Here is a 15412-nt window from a genome sequence, read left to right on the forward strand (position 1 = left end):
TTTTTTGTGAAGAATCAACAACAAGTGGGACACAATCATGAAGTGGAACGACATTTATTGGATATTTCAAACTTTTTTAACAAATCAAAAACTGAAAAATTGGGCGTGCAAAATTATTCAGCCCCTTTAAGTTAATACTTTGTAGCGCCACCTTTTGCTGCGATTACAGCTGTAAGTCGCTTGGGGTATGTCTCTATCAGTTTTGCACATCGAGAGACTGACATTTTTTCCCATTCCTCCTTGCAAAACAGCTCGAGCTCAGTGAGGTTGGATGGAGAGCATTTGTGAACAGCAGTTTTCAGTTCTTTCCACAGATTCTCAATTGGATTCAGGTCTGGACTTTGACTTGGCCATTCTAACACCTGGATATGTTTATTTTTGAACCATTCCATTGTAGATTTTGCTTTATGTTTTGGATCATTGTCTTGTTGGAAGACAAATCTCCGTCCCAGTCTCAGGTCTTTTGCAGACTCCATCAGGTTTTCTTCCAGAATGGTCCTGTATTTGGCTCCATCCATCTTCCCATCAATTTTAACCATCTTCCCTGTCCCTGCTGAAGAAAAGCAGGCCCAAACCATGATGCCTCCACCACCATGTTTGACAGTGGGGATGGTGTGTTCAGCTGTGTTGCTTTTATGCTAAACATAACGTTTTGCATTGTTGCCAAAAAGTTCAATTTCGGTTTCATCTGACCAGAGCACCTTCTTCCACATGTTTGGTGTGTCTCCCAGGTGGCTTGTGGCAAACTTTAAACGACACTTTTTATGGATATCTTTAAGAAATGGCTTTCTTCTTGCCACTCTTCCATAAAGGCCAGATTTGTGCAATATACGACTGATTGTTGTCCTATGGACAGAGTCTCCCACCTCAGCTGTAGATCTCTGCAGTTCATCCAGAGTGATCATGGGCCTCTTGGCTGCATCTCTGATCAGTCTTCTCCTTGTATGAGCTGAAAGTTTAGAGGGACGGCCAGGTCTTGGTAGATTTGCAGTGGTCTGATACTCCTTCCATTTCAATATTATCGCTTGCACAGTGCTCCTTGGGATGTTTAAAGCTTGGGAAATCTTTTTGTATCCAAATCCGGCTTTAAACTTCTTCACAACAGTATCTCGGACCTGCCTGGTGTGTTCCTTGTTCTTCATGATGCTCTCTGCGCTTTTAACGGACCTCTGAGACTATCACAGTGCAGGTGCATTTATACGGAGACTTGATTACACACAGGTGGATTGTATTTATCATCATTAGTCATTTAGGTCAACATTGGATCATTCAGAGATCCTCACGGAACTTCTGGAGAGAGTTTGCTGCACTGAAAGTAAAGGGGCTGAATAATTTTGCACGCCCAATTTTTCAGTGTTTGATTTGTTAAAAAAGTTTGAAATATCCAATAAATGTCGTTCCACTTCATGATTGTGTCCCACTTGTTGTTGATTCTTCACAAAAAAATACAGTTTTATATCTTTATGTTTGAAGCCTGAAATGTGGCAAAAGGTCGCAAAGTTCAAGGGGGCCGAATACTTTCGCAAGGCACTGTACCTCAACCCACTAACCCCACACACACCTACACCCAGTTACCCACACACCTCGGTCCTGTTACCCCAATGCCCTTACCCTAAGACCCATATGCCAATACCCTAATATTGATACAATTAAGCCCCGGTGCACATGTATCCTTGCCCTATAAGCCCTATTTCTTACCCCTAGACCGCAGTTCCTTTGCCAAAATACCTCATCCTTGTTACCTGCTTATCACAGCCCTGTTCCCCACTTTGCCTAGGCCTGTATTCCCCAAGTATTCCACTAATGATTTCATAGATAAACTCATAATACAGTGGTATAACACGTGCCAAAACCTGTGGGCTGCCACTCCGGAAAAAAACAAACATAATTTGTATCATATTACAGTTTAAGTAATAATAAATTCAGAATGTGCATGGAAAAGAAAACAAAAAAGAAGTGGGTCTCCAAAAACTACCCCCACCCTCCCATTCCCCTGACCCCACCCAGATAACATGTCTCCATCCCACCTCCAAATACGATTATGATTCAAGCCCATATAATAAAGGTCAAAGAAACATAGTCGACATGTTGCTATGCTATCTCCTTGCTGACGGCAAATGTATCTGTTTTATCATTAGGCTATGTTTTTATGGTTTTATTAGCCAACCATTATTTTTTGGTGCATATGTACCTTTGATAAATGAGGCCCTGCTTGTTTCTCAACTCCAGTTACATCAACATCCAGTAGGGGGAAGTGATGTCCATGGGAAAATTAAAGCCATGCATAAAAAAAAACATTTTAGATAGGCCAACATTGAAGGAATATGTGTAGAGAGAGACATATATTCTGTGTCTGAAGTCAGTAAACAACCAATGGTGTCAAAACAAGTGCCTATTCAGAATGCCATTATCAATTTGTACTGGGCAGGGCTTTGGTGGGGCACAATGTGTACTTGTTCTGAGATCAGTCCGAAAGATCCCTTTTCATATCATCCAGAGTATAACAATTGCACGCACACACACACACACACACACACACACGATGATAAATCGTTTATGGGTAGATGTAAATCATCTTTTCACATAAAATTGTGAAAATGCAATTATTTGAAAAGAGCGCTGAAATCTTTTACTTCCTCTGTGGCTGCAGAGAGTCTGGAAGAACACCAGTAGCATTCTTGATACACACGGGAAACTGTTGTCTGTGAAAAATCCAGCAGCGTTGCAGTCCTTGACATACTCAAACCAGTGCGCCTGGCACCTACTACCATACCCCGTTCAAAGGCACTTAAATCTTTTGTCTTTCCCATTCACTCTCTGAATGGCACACATACACAATCCAAGTCTCAATTGTCACGAAGGCTTAAAAATCTTTCTTTAACTTGTCTCCTCTCTTTCATCTACACTGATTGAAGTGGATTTAACAGGTGACATTAATAAGGGATCATAGCTTTCACCTGGTCAGTCTGTCATGGAAAGAGCAGGTGTACCAAATGTTTTGGACGCTCCGTGGATAGTGTTCACGTTTGTATTCCTAGGCATTACGAATCAAGCTCCACAGAAACAGACATCTAACTGGAGCACACAGACAGTGGTGTAAAGTACTGGAGTACAAATACTTTAAAGTACTAAAGTTGTTTTTGGGGGTATCTTTACTTTACTATTTATATATTTTTGACAACTTTTATTTTTACTTCACTACATTCCGAAAGAAAATAATGTACTTTTTACTCCAGATATTTTCCCTGACACCCCAAAGTACTCGTTACATTTTGTAAGCTTAGCAGGACAGGAAAATGGTTCAATTCACGCACTTATCAAGAGAATATCCCTGGTCATCCCTACTGCCTCTGATCTGGTGGACTCACTAAATACACATGCTTCGTTTGTAAATTAATTGTTGGAGTGTGCCCCTGGTTATCCAAAAATAAATTAAAACAACTAGAAAATTCACCAATAAACGAAAAAGTATGACATTTGTATAACTATATTGTTTGCATTTTAATGTAGGCCATGTCGAGATGTTCAAATTAAACATATCTTATTTTGAAGTTCCTACCTTGTGTGATAAGACTAGTACAAATATGGGGCCGAGACCCCAACTTTGGGAACCACTGTACTAACCTCTCTCTCTGCTAGCTTCCCCTCTCTTCTCCACACCAATGTCTCAGTAGCATACTCTCTGTAAAGCAAAGTTATTATGATAATTTAGTAGCCTATATGTTGCTCCTGCTGAGGTAGGCTCCGTTTGACGTTAGCTTCTTACTTCAATCTGGCTAAATAATACTAGCCAGAGCACTTCAACGTTGGTTAGTGTTATCCTACCCTAACCTTAATCCTTACCGTAACTATTTTACATTTAAACTATAATGCGTTAGGGACGTCACAAAGATTCCGAATAGCATGGACTCTTCAAAGTTACTGCAATAGAAGTCTCTACCGGCACTTAGCCACCTGACTGACTATTTACCAGTTGTGCCCTCATTCTCCGAAAGTCGGTTTTGGTTTGTTTGGGGGATGTCTGTAGACACGGCAGGAGTCGCGGAACGGTTTAAAAATCGCCTTTTGTACGGCATCTCGCAAACACTGTCAGAAGCCGAGCAGCATCTCTAGTTTTGCCTACCTACTCAACTGAGCCGACTCCGAGTTTAGGTAGCTCGTTTCACGTCTCAGGCCATGGCTTGTTCCGCGAGAGGGTGGAGTTAACCGTTTGAGAGAGTGGTGAATGTGCTACTAAAAAGGCTAATCCGGGGGACGAAGGTGAACATAACGAACAATTATATGGCAAAGAGGCGGGCGCGATTAGAACTCGGTTAGATCAAGAATATAACGTAAACTCGTACATCGCCTTGGTCCGTACAATTGCCCTTTATTTTAGCGCCCCCAAAACGTAATACTTCCAGATCAACTGTAATGTCAATACCATTGTAAAGCACAATTTCTCCCCTTTCCAACAGAATCAATTACATGACCTAAACACTGCCCGTTTCTGCATAATTCAAGCAGGCAATGAGCCTGTGGGTCTTTCTGAAAATGTCGGGTGGGGAAGCGAAACTAATGCGTGATAGTGAGAAGGAGAGATGTCGTGTGGGAAAATAGTTTTTTTTCACTCGATCTGTCCAACTTATCACCTTATCGCCTCTAAAATGTAAATACAACACTATAAAGAGTTTATATAATGTGTCATTACATACCTATTTGAAGGTTTGTGTCGAATTTGAATCAGGTTTTTATGGCAGTGCTAAAGTGATCTTAGAAGTAAACAGTGGCTTTGAGAATGTTATCGCATGCAATGATGACGCAAAAATGACTAGGTATCCCCCTTACCCCGTCACTGTCAATTTCTTGTTTTTAAAGGATGAAAGAAGTGCTACACTTGGTGGAGAGAGATTGTAAGGCAGAAATAGTTGCTTTATGCGTGCTGTACGTTACAACATGACACGTCTAAATGTTAGGAAGGGTCCGTTTTTTCAACTTTTCTCCAATACTATAGAGCCGTTACCATGTCGATCAATGCTTGAATAGAAACCTAGTTCACACCCCCGATTTTGAAGTCAACACAGTCACTACAGTCCCATTAGTTTTCTTTGTAGCCTCGCTTGAATGTTGCGGTTGCGCACATTTGTACGGAATGGGGTGAGTTTACGTTAATCATCTTCATTTTTGTCATTTAGCAGACAATTCCAGAGCGACTTACATTTCAGAGTGCATACATTTCAAACTTTTTTTCTTCTCCTGCGTACTGGTCCCCCGTGGGAATCGAACCCATAACCCTGATGTTGCTATCGCCATGCTCTATCAACTGAGCTTTGATCAATGCTGGGAGCAATATTTACAGTGGGGAGAACAAGTAGTATTTGATACACTGCACCTATGATAGAAATTACAGACCTCTACATGCTTTGTAAGTAGGAAAACCTGCAAAATCGGCAGTGTATCAAATATTTGTTCTCCCCACTGTAGATGTGACTCATAATTGAGTTTCTTTATTGTGTACAAACTATATTGTAGTGACCTTAACCCAACACCTAGCGACCTCATCAAGAGGTTTGGACCTCTTCTTGTATTAGTTAAGGTGTTAGCTTGACAGTCACTGGACCTGGGTTTGAGTCCCAGTTGGGGCTACACCCTGAATTCGCTTCAGTGTACTCATACAGTGCCTTGCGAAAGTATTCGGCCCCCTTGAACTTTGCGACCTTTTTCCACATTTCAGGCTTCAAACATAAAGATATAAAACTGTATTTTTTTGTGAAGAATCAACAAGTGGGACACAATCATGAAGTGGAACGACATTTATTGGATATTTCAAACTTTTTTAACAAATCAAAAACTGAAAAATTGGGCGTGCAAAATTATTCAGCCCCTTTACTTTCAGTGCAGCAAACCCTCTCCAGAAGTTCAGTGAGGATCTCTGAATGATCCAATGTTGACCTAAATGACTAATGATGATAAATACAATCCACCTGTGTGTAATCAAGTCTCCGTATAAATGCACCTGCACTGTGATAGTCTCAGAGGTCCGTTAAAAGCGCAGAGAGCATCATGAAGAACAAGGAACACACCAGGCAGGTCCGAGATACTGTTGTGAAGAAGTTTAAAGCCGGATTTGGATACAAAAAGATTTCCCAAGCTTTAAACATCCCAAGGAGCACTGTGCAAGCGATAATATTGAAATGGAAGGAGTATCAGACCACTGCAAATCTACCAAGACCTGGCCGTCCCTCTAAACTTTCAGCTCATACAAGGAGAAGACTGATCAGAGATGCAGCCAAGAGGCCCATGATCACTCTGGATGAACTGCAGAGATCTACAGCTGGTGGGAGACTCTGTCCATAGGACAACAATCAGTCGTATATTGCACAAATCTGGCCTTTATGGAAGAGTGGCAAGAAGAAAGCCATTTCTTAAAGATATCCATAAAAAGTGTCGTTTAAAGTTTGCCACAAGCCACCTGGGAGACACACCAAACATGTGGAAGAAGGTGCTCTGGTCAGATGAAACCAAAATTGAACTTTTTGGCAACAATGCAAAACGTTATGTTTGGCGTAAAAGCAACACAGCTGAACACACCATCCCCACTGTCAAACATGGTGGTGGCAGCATCATGGTTTGGGCCTGCTTTTCTTCAGCAGAGACAGGGAAGATGGTTAAAATTGATGGGAAGATGGATGGAGCCAAATACAGGACCATTCTGGAAGAAAACCTGATGGAGTCTGCAAAAGACCTGAGACTGGGACGGAGATTTGTCTTCCAACAAGACAATGATCCAAAACATAAAGCAAAATCTACAATGGAATGGTTCAAAAATAAACATATCCAGGTGTTAGAATGGCCAAGTCAAAGTCCAGACCTAAATCCAATCGAGAATCTGTGGAAAGAACTGAAAACTGCTGTTCACAAATGCTCTCCATCCAACCTCACTGAGCTCGAGCTGTTTTGCAAGGAGGAATGGGAAAAGATTTCAGTCTCTCGATGTGCAAAACTGATAGAGACATACCCCAAGCGACTTACAGCTGTAATCGCAGCAAAAGGTGGCGCTACAAAGTATTAACTTAAGGGGGCTGAATAATTTTGCACGGCCAATTTTCAGTTTTTGATTTGTTAAAAAAGTTTGAAATATCCAATAAATGTCGTTCCACTTCATGATTGTGTCCCACTTGTTGTTGATTCTTCACAAAAAAATACAGTTTTATATCTTTATGTTTGAAGCCTGAAATGTGGCAAAAGGTCGCAAAGTTCAAGGGGGCCGAATACTTTCGCAAGGCACTGTATGCAATTATGGCCGTGTCCATGACAGTCACATCATTTCAAAAGATTTAGCAGGCAGGAAAAAGCTAATGAAAGATAAACCAGAGTTACTGGAACCTGTGAAAACATCCTCTTGCAGCAGCCCACAGATATAAGACACTGATCTTGCCCGCACTACAAGAACTGTAGATTGGTATCTTCACTTCTCTGCCACACACGAGACACATTAGATCGTATTCCTGCTCAAACTAATGTAAACCTAAACTAATCTGTTTTTCTATGGTGCCCTTTCACTAAGCAGTATACACTTCTCTGAACTGCACAGATGTTCTGTGAGAAGTTCAAAGTCATGAGGATGTCCACAGGGGTTTGGTTATAGTTGAGGAGCATGACAGAGCTGTATTAACTATGCTAACTACAGTCAGGTATACTAACTACAGTCAGGTAGATGTCTTAAAGCATAAGCTCAATGTCAGTGATGAACGCACATAAAGCAAGTCCCTGATTATATAGTATAAAAATTACTTCACAGCAAATTACATTATATAAAGAACGCATTTTGTCAATATGACAAGCACAGTCAGGTAGATGTTTTTTAAATGCCCTCTCTCTTTAGCTGTCTGACAGCTGTTAGTGGTGCAGTATGGCCACTTACTGCTGTCTTTTCAGATGAAAAACAGTGATTAGATTCTGCTGAATTGCTCTTCACCCAGATAAGGTATTTTTCGTGAAAAAACTTGTCCATTCATATCTGTGGGCAACATCTTGCTCTAGGATTCAGAGTTGTATGAAATAACTGCCATCAGTTTCATAAACATTTCTAAATGTTAAAAAATAAAATAGGTAATTCTTTCTGTGATTGATCTTCATATTGACGACGGAGGTGATAAGCTCTCATTCAACCTTTTGCAACCAAGTGTAGCTCAGTTGGTGGAGCATGGCGCTTGCAAATCCAGATGACCAATACGTAAAAAATGTAAGCATGCATGACTAAGTCGCCTTGTACCTATTGCTCCTTAATCATCCATTTTCTCATTATTTTTTGCAGAAATGGGTTGGACCTGTCTTCGTCTTCAGTGAGCTGGATCCCTTGGAGAAAAACCCATCTACACAGATGATGACTGAGAAGCAGCTAGACACCCTCGGGCTGTCCAGGCTGACTGTGGAGGAAGACGGCAGCAGTGGGGACCAGGGCACCTGTCACTCTGCTGGACACATCTCCATTGATACTGTGATGGTGTCTGGGGAGGAAGGAGCTTTGTCAGGGAATTCTTGGGTGACATACAAGTGCAGCCAAGGTGGGGAAAGCTTCTCCCAATATACTGGAGGCAGCAAAGGAGGTATAGACAGTGAGACGGAGGGCCCTCTTGGTGCTGGGGCAGAAGATGAAGGAGGGTTAACTGGGCAGAGTGGAAGATGGGCATCAACGGGCCTGCCTGCTATGAAGTGGCAGCTCCAGCTACAGGCCCGCAACTATCAACCAGAGCAGATTTCATTGGACTCAGAGGACGGCTACCCTCCATTGGTGCTGGATCTGGACAGTGTGGACACCATTGACAGCGGAGTCTTTGTTGAGTCGGACTGTAGCAGCCCTGTGAACTCTAACTTTGAGTCTGAGGAGCAGATAGACTCTGGTTTACTGAGTGGGGTAGGCAGTTCCCCTTCTGAATATGTCAAACAGTGGGTAAGGGGTAACACTATGCAAGAGGACTTAACCAAGAACAGGACGATGTGAGTTCTCCGTCACCACCTCTGTCACTGACAGTGCTCCAGCATATTTGTAAAATTCCGTACTTTCCCTGGCATAGGTATATTGTTCATATTGTCATCATGTTTTTTTTTTTTAAGTGGAGTACGAATGATTTCTTCCCAACATAAAAATGGTTTATCGTCGTACTACAATAATATTGTTTGACAGTAGTTGTCATGTTGCGTTATGTAAATAGATGTAGATTACTCATTTTGGCCTTCCCAGGCCTAGATTTTGGCCTTCATGTAATTAATCACTTTTTACGGCTTAATTTCTCATGCAAATTCCCCGTAGAAAGGGTATTGTTTTTATATAATGTTTGTCATCTAATGTTTCTTATGTTTGTGACAATGGATCCAATTGAGGAGTTTGAATTAATGTTCAATCGCTTGTTAATTCTTTAAAGGGACAATCTGCAGTTGCTAACTAGTTACTTAACTATATAAACTCATTTATTCTTGAAGAATATAACTTTTAAATGCCCCATGAGCTTAGTTCAACTGTCGTACCCAATCAGAAACCAAAATATAAGCTTGTTTTTACTGGAAACAAAAGCTGTATAGCCTCAAAATATGCTTAAAGTTTTGATATATTGGTAATTCCTTGTATCAATAGTGCCGCCTATGAATTTATGAGTGGTTACATTTCTCCAGGCCCATCCCTCAGCTATTACCAAAACAGAAACGGGTGGCTTTGTTATTGTTTCAACTAACGATTGCCCATTTAAAGTTTTTAAAAAATCCTCAAATGCACGATGAAGTCCCACAGTAGTCAAAACAATCTTAATAAGTAATGGGAGCTTTCCAACATATTATATTAGTCTCCTTTTTCTGTACGATACAAAAATGCATCAGAACACAGATTTAGGTCTGCTTTAATGCAGTTCTGTCATTGTATGAAAATTAAATAGACCATTTCTCTTTACAATTTTCATTTGCTGATAAGAAATTATAGCTATGTGGGGTAGTAAACGAAAGCTTGGCAGCGGTAGGCTACATCTGATAAATTGACTCGCCACTAGGTATCGAATTCTATAATCTAGATATTGCCATTGCACTGTTATCACAATGAGTTAAACCACTGTCTAGTTTCCATAAACAATCTTTGAGAAGGGTGAAACAGATTGATTTGACTGCACTGAAGAGTGATAAAATATATTTTTATATGAATTTCAGGAATATTATAATAAACTATAACTTAGTTCATCCTATTCATGATGCTTGAGTATGTGTTACACCTTGACCTTAGTATTCTTTGTTTTCTTTATTATTTTGGTTAGGTCAGGGTGTGACATGGGTGATGTATGTGTTTTTTGGCCCTGTCTAGGGGTTTTGTATGTCTATGGTTGTTTACTAGTCTAGGTGTTATGTATGTCTATGGTTGCCTAGATTGGTTCTCAATTAGAGGCAGCTGTTTATCGTTGTCTCTGATTGGGATCCATATTTAGGCAGCCATATTCCTTGGGGTATTTTGTGGGTTATTGTCTATGTGTTAGTTGCCTGTGTCTGCACATATCATATATAGCGTCACGTTTGTTTGTTTAAGTGTTCTTCGTCTTATTAAAGAAGATGTATTCATCTCACGCTGCGCCTTGGTCTCATCCATTCAACGAACGTGACAGAATAACCCACCATAAAAGGACCAAGCAGCGTGAATGGGAGGAACAGCGCTTAATGGAGAAATGAACCCGGGAGAAGGATGAGTGGGTAACAACCTGGGAGGAGATTGAGAGGTGGTCGATCGATCCAGGGAGAGTGCAAGAGCCTGCATGGGATTCTTTGGAACAGTGCGAGGAGGGATACAGGAGAATGGAGGAACGGCGAAGATATAAAGGTACACGGCTAGCACGGAAGCCCGAGAGGCGGCCCCAATATTTGTTTTTGGGGGGGGGGCACACGAGGAGATTGGTTGAGTCAGGAGGGAGACCCAAGCCAACTCCCCGTGCTTACAGTGGGGAGCGTGTAATGCAGAGATGTGCTATTCTAGCCCGGTGCGCTCTATTCCAGCTCCTCGCATTGGCCGGGCTAGAATGAGCATCCAGCCAGGAAGGACGGTGCCGGCTCAGCCCTCCTGGTCACCAGTATACCTCTTTGGACCAGGATATCCTGCGCCGGCTTTGCGTACTGTGAGTCTGCACAGCCCAGTGCGTCCTGTGCCAGCTCCCTGCATTTGCAGGGCGAGTATAAACATCCAGCCAGGACGGGTTGTGTCAGCTCTACACTCCATACCTCCAGTACGCCTCCATAGCCCAGTACGTCCTGTGCCTGCTCCCCACACTCGCCATGAGGTGTGTGTCCCCAGCCCGGTACCACCAGTACCGGCACCACGCACCAGGCCTACAGTGCGTCTCGCCAGTCCAGAGCGTCCGGCGACAGTACCCAGTCCAGAGCGTCCGGCGACAGTACCCAGTCCAGAGCAGACCGGAACCTACAGCGACGGGCCGCAGTCCGGAACCTACAGCGACGGGCCGCAGTCCGGAACCTACCGCGACGGGCCGCAGTCCGGAACCTACCGCGACAGGCCGCAGTCCGGATCCGCCAGGGTCTCCCTCCAGCCCGGATCCGCCAGGGTCTCCCTCCAGCCTGGATCCGCCAGGGTCTCCCTCCAGCCCGGATCCGCCAGGGTCTCCCTCCAGCCCGGATCCGCCAGGGTCTCCCTCCAGCCCGGATCCGCCAGGGTCTCCCTCCAGTCCGGATCCGCCAGGGTCTCCCTCCAGTCCGGAGGCACCACTCACTCCAGACTCGACCATCAGTCTAGTGGCAGTACCCCCCCCCCCCCCCCCCTGACCTTAGTATTCTTTGTTTTCTTTATTATTTTGGTTAGGTCAGGGTGTGACATGGGTGATGTATGTGTTTTGTCCCTGTCTAGGGGTTTTGTTTGTCTGTTTATCGTTGTCTCTGGGAACCATATTTAGGCAGACAATTTCCTTGGGTATTTCGTGGGTTATTGTCTGTGTTAGTTGCCTGTGTCTGCACTTATCATATATAGCGTCATGTTTGTTTAAGTGTTCTTCATCTTATTAAAGAAGATGTATTCATCTTGCGCTGCGCCTTGGTCTCATCCATTCAACGAACGTGACAGTATGACTTATACACCAACACAAAACACTTTCTTTTTTTTTTTTGCAAGAGTGCAATGTGAAATAGAAAATATTAGACATATGTTCATAAATGTCATGATGGGTTAATTTGAGCAATTAGATAGTAATCAACTTCGTCACAGAGGCACGAAGAAGGCGTGGAGAAGCGAACAGCTTTCATATGATAACAGGATGTGACTTCCTCTCATCACGTTATTATAGTGTTATGATGCTTGACTTCACTCACTCATTCATTCTCTCTGAGAGATGCCCTATCCACAAGACCCACGTACAAGGTAGTATGGACCTTTCTCAGAACTGTTTTCCATTGTGTACTTTCCACATTACGGTAAAATACATAATTTGCACGTTATACATGACTTATGCATGTTTTTCCTGGTTTAGCCCTACAGACTCATGCTAAGATGAAGCTTCTACTGGCACTTTGTGCAGTTTGGAACATCATCCAACTATCAGAGGGCTGTTCTTCTGGAAGTACTGTACAAGATTCCATTGTACTGTCCATTTTGTTCATGTTCAGATTTATGTCCAGGAGTAAAAGATCATAACAGGGTGTGTTTCTTCCCAGTAATGACAGATCGACTCGCCTGTGTATCTGATTATTGGTTTACAATTACCTGTACTTTGAACATCACTGACGAGCCTGCAGATGTCAACAACACCCACTACTGGTTGAATTTCATCTGGCCTGATGAAGCTGGGTGAGCCTTATTGTGTGATGACGGATTCTTATGTTATGAATCTCTTGGTTCTGTCCATTGCATGAAGTGGAGAGACAAATACGCAACATTAAATGAGAAAAAAATGATTATGCTGAGGATAAATAATTACTAATATCATTTGAATCACAAAAATCATGAACATTTTTTTCCACAGGAACACATTCAAATGTCCACTGGTGGAGATGGGGGACAGTTATGGTTGCACATTTGTGGCTGATTTTGATGAGAATGTAAGGTATAACAACGCTTCATTTAATAGCGTGGACTGTTTCAATGTACGTCTTTGTTATAACATTGACTGCCAATCAAACTATGATAACTTGACAGACTTCGAACCATCCAAAAATAGTAAGTTCCCTGTGAAGATTATATTGATTTGCAATTCATGGAAAATTGCATGAAATAATTATGATTGTGCAAAATATATTTTTCTATAGCTGACAAATAAGTGTAATGACTAACTCTTTGTCATCAGTTCAACCAACAGCTCCAAGTCATCTCGCTGTCCAGCGGACTTCAGAGGGTTACAAATGCACTTGGCAAAGTGGATATGAACACCATCCTTATTTAACAGAGTTCCATTACCAACTCTGCTTCTACAAATACCATGGCGATAAGGGCGAGGTAAAGTGCATTGTAATAGAAGTCATGTTTCAAGGTCTTGTTAAAGTCAATGGTTGTTTGATTAATTGTTTCCTGGATTTTTTTTCTCAGGTGTTTTGTGTGTCCCCTCAAAACAAATCTATTTTAATTGATAGATCTGGACTTAAGCCAGATACCACATATGTTCTGAAAGTGAGATCCGGGCTATATAAGTCCTCTGGATATAAAGGACAGTGGAGTCCGTGGAGTGCATTGGTGCAATTGAGGACTGATGCAAAGGAAGGTGGGAGAGATCTGCTTTGAAGACAAACTAGTTAAAGCATATACCACTCTTACCTATCCCCTCTTTGTTTTTGTCCCAAAATATGCTATGGAGAAACCATTTAGGCTGCGTTTAGACAGACCAATTAGTGGGGAAAATATTTGAATTTGGCTGCTTCTCTAAACACAGCCATTGATGCATATACTATGTTTCTCCTTCAGCAGAACCAACTATAGTCCTTGTCCTCAGCAAGTTTGTATTTCCAGGTTGTGTGATTGCTGGAGTTCTGTTGTTTGGATTTTACAACCCCACTATAAGGTAACGGTCTTCTTCAGAAACCCATACAAATACTTAGAAATTGTGTCATGAGAAAGCGAGGCTGATTTGGAAGCACACACACAAACAATTTATAATCATTTTTGCCATAGAATGAAGATAAAATCTTTCTATGATGTGCCAAGCCCAGCCCCTTTATTCCAACCTCTCTACAAAGATTATAACAGACATTTCCAGGTAAAGTCGACTAATTAATTATTTCCCCAAAGTGGTCCTCATAACATCTTCAAAATGGTCCCTGGGATAAAGTTTATACTTGAATAATTTTTTCTCTATAGGACTGGCTTGAGTCAGAGTGCAATATGATACCAACATACAAACCAGAAGCGTTCCTGACCATCGATACTTTGATTATTGAGGCCAAACCTATAGTAGAGGACCAGGACTGTTCAGCTACAACACCATATCCCCTAGCACAAGTTCACACTCCCTATGTTGGTCCCTCCGTGATGGACTGGGTCTGCAGTCACAGTCCAAATGGAAATGGTCCAGGGGACATCCCTTACACCCAGCTGCCCTGCTCTCCCCTAGAGCTCCAGTTTGGAGGGAAGGGCACCTCTTTCTCTCAGGACCCTTCGGTCACCTGCGAGGGGGACTCTGGATGCGAGGACTTAACACTCAGCCCAGACAGCAGCTTGCCTAATAGTCCTGTATCTAGTGAGCCAGAATGCACCTGTACTGATTACTGTATCCTACACGAAACCTCTAAAGGTTTTGTCCCCACTGTTGTGCCCAAAGAGGTCTCTACTCATCCCTTGAAGAGTTATTGCATAGAGGAACCAGATAAGGAGGAAACCTGTGCCACTGAGTGAAGTTACCAAATGTTACATCATATGCCAATAGGACAGACAGCCTACCTCTTGGGTTGTACAAATGTACTGAGCAAGGGGTGTTATAGTCTTTATAATTGCCTAAATGACATATGTTGTCTTACGATCATTTGCAGTTTCTTATTTGTAATTCTGATGTAGAATTGTGTATACTGTAATGAAGTGTGTTTTGTCTGTTTGAAATAATGTACATTTTTTAATTACTATATCAATTGTGTGATAGCTTAAATAGCTATTTTGGACCAGTTAATTTCATAATTTGTATGCACTGATGGCACTAGAGCCATTGATCCTTCAGTATGTGAGAACCACCAGAGGACGCTGCGACTCAACACTTGCTACTATCTATATGAGAAATTGGCGAGGTGCAGTTTCTTGGATGAACAATTTCAGCTATATGTAATATTTCGAAAGTAGTTTAATAACCCTGTAATTACTATGTCCTTTAATTTGTCTTGTATTACATACTTGTTCGCTATTGTAAATAAATTAATACATTGACGTATGGTTTGTGTCGTTTTCTATTTCGCAAAACAGTGGATGAGTAGCTATAGTTATCAG

At 42.0% G+C, this 15412-nt stretch overlaps 3 protein-coding genes across 4 annotated transcripts in view; all 3 read left to right on the plus strand.

Moving 5' to 3' along the window:
* The window catches only part of LOC110486324 (interleukin-21 receptor), a 30930-nt gene extending 20350 nt beyond the window's left edge, over positions 1 to 10580 (plus strand). For both annotated transcript variants that reach the window (XM_021557836.3, XM_021557835.3), the window contains exon 9: positions 8297 to 10580. In XM_021557836.3, coding sequence (XP_021413511.1) covers positions 8297 to 8983 — 687 coding nt within the window. In that variant the 3' untranslated portion in view covers positions 8984 to 10580. The remainder of the gene's footprint in view (positions 1 to 8296) is intronic.
* Positions 10581 to 10842: 262 nt separating this feature from the next.
* Positions 10843 to 12040, plus strand: LOC149978912 (uncharacterized). The gene has a single exon (XM_090196415.1). It carries the CDS (start codon positions 10971 to 10973, stop codon positions 11910 to 11912), a length of 942 nt encoding a protein of 313 aa, XP_090052541.1. The 5' UTR covers positions 10843 to 10970; the 3' UTR covers positions 11913 to 12040.
* A 222-nt stretch (positions 12041 to 12262) lies between these two features.
* Positions 12263 to 15352, plus strand: il21r.2 (interleukin 21 receptor, tandem duplicate 2). Its single transcript, XM_090196416.1, has 9 exons — positions 12263 to 12373; positions 12483 to 12572; positions 12667 to 12799; positions 12975 to 13168; positions 13296 to 13444; positions 13535 to 13706; positions 13907 to 14003; positions 14114 to 14198; positions 14300 to 15352. Exons 1-9 carry the CDS (start codon positions 12304 to 12306, stop codon positions 14831 to 14833), a joined length of 1524 nt encoding a protein of 507 aa, XP_090052542.1. The 5' UTR covers positions 12263 to 12303; the 3' UTR covers positions 14834 to 15352.
* The last annotated feature ends 60 nt before the right edge of the window (positions 15353 to 15412 follow it).

The sequence above is a fragment of the Oncorhynchus mykiss genome, chromosome 13, assembly GCF_057628025.1.
Source record: "Oncorhynchus mykiss isolate SJ-2025 chromosome 13, ASM5762802v1, whole genome shotgun sequence".
NCBI lineage: Eukaryota > Metazoa > Chordata > Actinopteri > Salmoniformes > Salmonidae > Oncorhynchus > Oncorhynchus mykiss.

Bases quoted from the DNA above. Each gene is read 5' to 3' on its own strand.
- LOC149978912 (XM_090196415.1), top strand. From the start codon at position 10,971: ATGTGCTATTCTAGCCCGGTGCGCTCTATTCCAGCTCCTCGCATTGGC.
- il21r.2 (XM_090196416.1), top strand. From the start codon at position 12,304: ATGATGCTTGACTTCACTCACTCATTCATTCTCTCTGAGAGATGCCCT. The intron at 12,800-12,974 runs GTGAGCCTTATT...TTTTTTCCACAG, and splicing joins ATCTGGCCTGATGAAGCTGG to GAACACATTCAAATGTCCAC. The intron at 14,199-14,299 runs GTAAAGTCGACT...TTTTCTCTATAG, and splicing joins ATTATAACAGACATTTCCAG to GACTGGCTTGAGTCAGAGTG.